The following is a 5,524-nucleotide window of genomic DNA, read 5'->3' on the forward strand; positions in this document are numbered from 1 at the left end:
ATGTTTTTGTCAATAGGTCATCAAATCAGCTTGCATACTTTTTTAATAGGCTGATAGGGCACAAAATTATTAACTTTTCACAAACTGAAGAGTAGAGAAAGAAAATAAAAAAAAAGACCATGCATCAGTCAAAGAAAGGTTGGAACAGAGCAACAAAACAAGGCTAATGCTTTGTGAAGCAGTAACTTTAGTGTAGAGTAGCCTGGAAATATTGTGAAAGATTAGTCATTGGTGAAGATAACCTGCCATTTAAAGTTCAGACAGTAAACAGGACTGAAGTGCTGAAGTCTGTTCCCCCTTTAGACTATGTTAACACTGTAGTGTTCCATCTTTGTGGTTGCGGTTAGGGTTTAGGTTCGGGTATGGCTGGGCAAAACAGAGATAACCGGTTGGGGTCAGGGCATGGTTGAGGTAAGGCTAAGCACCTTAGAAGGCCGCTGGCTGGGGTTAGGGATAAGGTTGGGTTCGGGTTAAAGTAAGGGGAAACACACATCGACAGGTAAATTATCTCTGACACAGCATTTGTTCTCGTGGCATGTTGATCCTGAGTCTGTAGAAGTATGGGTTTAAGTTGTTGGCTTTACCCACAAGAAAACATTTTATTCCTTCAGGTAGAGAGTAAACATCTGTGACATCAAGAAAATGTCTTTGTAGATGCAACACAGAGTGGTATAACAGGCCAAAAAAAAAGCTTTAGTTTACAGTAGTATACACAGTGCTAAGGCAACAAATGGAGCTGATCAACTTAGAAAGTCTGTCCTTAAAAATGAAATGCCATGTTTACTTTTGCCAGGGAAGCTGATAAAGTTCTCTGTTTTTTTTTTTTTCCTGTGTGGTATGTGGCTGTATTTCTTCCTAAAAGGATTTTCAAATGTACTGTACTGGCAGGTCAGGTTTTTATGGTTGCCAGAGGACAGGAGGAGGAGGGAAGGAAGGATCAAGGAGGCATTTTAAGGAAACGGAACACATCCTAACTTTGCCGGGCTGAGTCTTCAGCACTCGACCGAATTGTTTTGCAACTTGGGAGGCAGGAAGTACGAGCTCACAGAGAGACCTTGAAGGCCGCTTTTATCAAACATGAGCCGAGTGGGCGGTAACTGACATGTTGAATAATTAGATGACAGTTTTGTAAGAGACGCCGTGAAAAACGGGACTAACAGCACCAGGGAGCAAGCATGTTTCTGCAAAAACTGATGGTCTATTTTTCGACAGCATGCATGCTTTGCTACATGATCGGACTCAATATCATAATCAGGATCATGCATGTTATCTCACCAAGCTTCACCAAGAAGCAGATCCTCAGAATGGGTGAAAAGATCACCATGACCCAGAATCCCAACTTTAGGTACGAGGACTGGGGTCTGACGTTTAAAACATTCAACTTTGTCAAAACCGCATCTCGGCACATGTGGCTGTCCCTCGGACAAGAGGCTTTTGTGGGAGAAGAGGCTCCGGACTCACCTGTGGTCACCATGGACGGAGAGAAAACAAGTGTGTGCAAGTACTTGAAAGGTGCGTTGTGGAGGAGACTCGCCCATCCATGCTTTGGTCCAGTCGTGTCCCTTTGATGCTAAAAAATAAAATAAAATAAGATCAAAATAAAAATAAGCTGTGCTTTCTCTGCAGACAACAGACCGCTAGTGCTGAGTTTTGGAAGCTGCACCTGACCCCCGTTCATGTACAAACTTGGGGAGTTCAAGCAACTCGTCAAGGACTTCAGCGATGTGGCTGACTTTCTCGTGGTCTACATCGCAGAGGCACATTCAACAGGTGAGTTAACTTCGACAGGTGAGGGAATTATCATCGTGAAATTTATTAGCCGAGGGGAAACGGTGCTGCCACAGTCTTTAAAGATGGAAGTTCAGAAAGAAAGAAAGCGGCGTTTATTTATTGGTACTTTCCTTAAATTCTTAAAGCGTCAATCTAGAAGATTTAGATTAAAAAAAAATATCTGTTAAGTCGCTGTAACACATTACTGACTGAGCTCATGGCCCACTGTTGAAAGTATCGCAGTATTTATATATTTGCAGTATTACGGACTGGGTTTCTGTAGCGACTTTACCAAAGAAAAAACAATTCTGCATTAAGTTAGTGCTAATGCAAACAGAATATTTCCTACTTGCCTCAGCTTCACATTAAAGGCGTTTCACTGGCGAAACACGGGCTGACTTTTATTATGAAGTAGTCACAGGAAGTGCAATGTGTTTGTCAGTGATCCAAACATTTACTGTTTGGCTCACAAACATTTATTGTTTGGCTCACTTTATCTGTTCATCAAAAATGCGTCTACCAAAACAAGTGGGCATTTTGGGCATGTTTGGGAAGCGAGTCAGGCTGAAAATGTTGCAGGGAGTAATGGAAGAAGAAGGAGCGGCCACAGTGAGGTGTTAGGATCTAACAGTTAGATGAAGAGCTGCAGGAGACAGGCTGCACACCTCCAACTTCACCACCTGTATCCACAGGTGTCGACAAATAAACCAGAACTGAAATCTTCGAGATCTGTACTTTGCTAGACAAAAATAAACTCTTAAATAAACCCCCAACTTTGACGTCTTGCTGCCCTCAGTGTCACTCCTGTGAAATCACATTTTTCATCTCTCGTCACAGATGGTTGGGCCTTTACCAACAACTTTGACATCAACCAGCACCGGAGCCTGGAGGACAGACTGTCTGCAGCTCACATCCTGGTTCAGAAGGAGCCCCTGTGTCCTGTGGTTGTGGATGAAATGAATGACATCACTGCCATAAAGTACGGGGCTCTGCCCGAGAGGCTTTATGTGCTGCAGGGGGGGAAAGTCGTCTACAAGGTGAGACCTGTGCAAAACCAAGGCACATTCCTGCACTTTCATCTTGCGTGACCCTGTTTGGTATGAGTTTCCAGGAAAAGTGACAGAGGAAATTTCTCTCACTGCACATTCTCTTGCTCTTCTCATGCAATCGTGTGATTAGAAGTAATAACAGCCTTATGGGCATACGCTGTCTTGTGGTGAAGAGCAGTACCTGGACTGGAATTCTTCTCTTAGGCACGTCTAACTCATGTCTAACTCATGTCTAACTCATGTTAGACATGCCAGAAATGTAGAATTACAGGTTATTGTGTGTCAAAGACTTGCCTCTAAAGTCATATGCTGGTATGTTCTCTGATTTAAATGAAATTTGTATCTAAATGAACATGTTACGTGTTATAAATTATTAATATTCCTCACTCTGTGTTCCACAGGGGGGGATGGGGCCTTGGGGCTACAATCCGTTAGAGGTGCGTTCGTTCCTGGAGAAGATGAAATAAGGAGATTGTTAATCAAGTCAATGCGTGTGGTTGCCATCCAACCACTGCTATATGGAGAAGGATCTCTATGTTCAGCAGGGATTGAGGGTGTTAACATTCTAACCGACATATATTACTGATATAACACAACACCGTAAACGTTCTCAGTTTTTCTTTAAAAAGACACTAGTCACTGCCACATTTACATGTAGATCTATTGCTGCTCTCAGGCATCTCTGACATCAGCCAGGGTGCGAGTAGAAATATTATAACCCCCTCCAAAACTGCACTAATATTGCCCCCAGGTTTTTCTGTACTCTGGAACCTGATCTCACTTGTCAACCTCTGACAGCTTGAACTCACTTCTCAGTGTTTCTTAGTGACAGCTACAGATTAAACCGTTGGCCTCTGTAGCCAGATGAAGTGAAACACAGAGAGATGCTCAGAGTTTGTGTTTGAGGTATCACATAATGAACAGGGGATGTTTTATGTGTCCATGTGTTTGTGTTTTTTTTTTTCTTTTCACTTAAGTTGTCTTAATTCTAAAGCTTGTTTAAAGTTTAAAGACAAATCCAACAGGCTGAAGTGGATGAAGGCTCTTGTTTTCCAGTTCTCTTACACCAAGATTTACCTGTCTATAAATGCTCCAAGGTAATTCAGCAGGAGGCTTCTTTTTACATGATGATTACAGTGCAAAACTCGAGTAGCTGTAATTTGATGGAAAGTGACTTAAAAGTAGTCTTTCTCTGAATGATGGGGGAGCATTTATGATGGGACACATTTAATGTATAATAAGCTCTCTGTTAAACAAATCTTATATCAGGATACATTTGCTTTTTGTTGCAGTTTAATTAATTTTACATTTAAAGAATTTAATGTTTGCATTATAATATGATAAAAGAAAAATCTGGAAAGACTCCTGCATCAAGCCCTCAATTTATGCACAACATATAACCTGTGTGTGTTGTAGTTTTGTATGTTTGTGTGTTTTTATCTTGAGGCTAGTTATCAAATTTTCAGTGTTTCTCCATACTTTCACTGCAAGGCTTTATAGCTGGATGGAAATCACATCGCATTATGTCGAGATGTTCATGAATGATCCAAGTTATTGCTCTTACAGTAAATTATTAAAATGAGAAACACCAGAACTGCGTGGAAGCCATTGTTTGCCACATATCTGTAGTTGCATTGTCGCTGCTCTGAGTCACTGTGACTCATCTGCTCTCTCTGTGATCCATTAAAGACAGAATAAGACTGTCTGCAAAGCTGCAGTGGTCTTCATTTTTACATCACTATTCCTCAGAGAAAGTGGCTGCAGGGGCTTCAGTGCTGACGCACACACCGGTCTTCCACCACGCACTGATCGGACTTGTTTGCTGTCTGGTCTGGATGTGATAAATGGTAAACATACTGTACTGTATGTGGGTTATGCAAGTTCAACAAGTCCACTGTGCACACATACCGGTACATACATATGAGCTCTGGAGTGTGGCATTCAGGCCCAGACGCAAGTTAATACCTAACTGTCTTACCTTTGCACATGGATTGATTTTGACTTTTATTATGTAAGATGTTTGAAGAAAATGCCACTCTTACTATAAAACTGCCTGTCTGTTGTTGTACTTCTTCTATAGTGTTACATAACAGCTTAGTCTTGTAGGTTTTCGGGGTCTATGTTTGTTTGAAAGTCCGTCTAAGTGGTGAATGAGCACAAATTGGCTTGCAATTATTTGGATAATGGAAAAAATATTGCTGATGCAATAGTCAAAGATTTTAATTTCCCTCATGGTAAGAGTAATTAGACTCCATGCTGTTTGACAGTATTTTTAGAACCAGTTTCATTGGCTTTCATCTTGTTTTGTCTGTTAAAGCATTTGCTGCCTATTCCCCACATTAACACTAAATTAATAACCTGCTCTTGTGTTTGGGTACATTTTAATATGTTCTCCTGTAATATTTTTCATGATTCAAGCAATAAAAGAGCAGCATCGACACAAATGTGTGCCCTGACTTTTCTGATTTGTGTAAAACTGACTGTAAAAGTAAAATATGTGATTGGCTCATTTATAAAACACAAAAAGAGTCTGTGACACAAACCAAAAAAGGCTTAAAAACTACAGGACCGTAGCTCTTGGTTACAAGTCTATTACATGGATATGGTAGTGAACAAAGCAGTTTTGTGTCGCTACAGCTTTCGTAACATTAACTGTGTGGATCTGAAGTTGGAGAGGAGGTTTGGCTCCTGCCCAGCCAGGCCAC

General features: G+C 41.1%; 1 protein-coding gene across 1 annotated transcript; it reads left to right on the top strand.

Annotated features, from left to right (window-relative positions):
* Nucleotides 1-1,122: 1,122 nt before the first annotated feature.
* Nucleotides 1,123-5,257, top strand: dio1 (iodothyronine deiodinase 1). Its single transcript, XM_041041155.1, has 4 exons — nucleotides 1,123-1,512; nucleotides 1,627-1,770; nucleotides 2,608-2,807; nucleotides 3,221-5,257. Exons 1-4 carry the CDS (start codon nucleotides 1,176-1,178, stop codon nucleotides 3,284-3,286), a joined length of 747 nt encoding a protein of 248 aa, XP_040897089.1. The 5' UTR covers nucleotides 1,123-1,175; the 3' UTR covers nucleotides 3,287-5,257.
* Nucleotides 5,258-5,524: the final 267 nt, after the last annotated feature.

The sequence above is a fragment of the Toxotes jaculatrix genome, chromosome 6 (genome assembly GCF_017976425.1).
Source record: "Toxotes jaculatrix isolate fToxJac2 chromosome 6, fToxJac2.pri, whole genome shotgun sequence".
Taxonomy (NCBI): Eukaryota; Metazoa; Chordata; class Actinopteri; family Toxotidae; genus Toxotes; species Toxotes jaculatrix.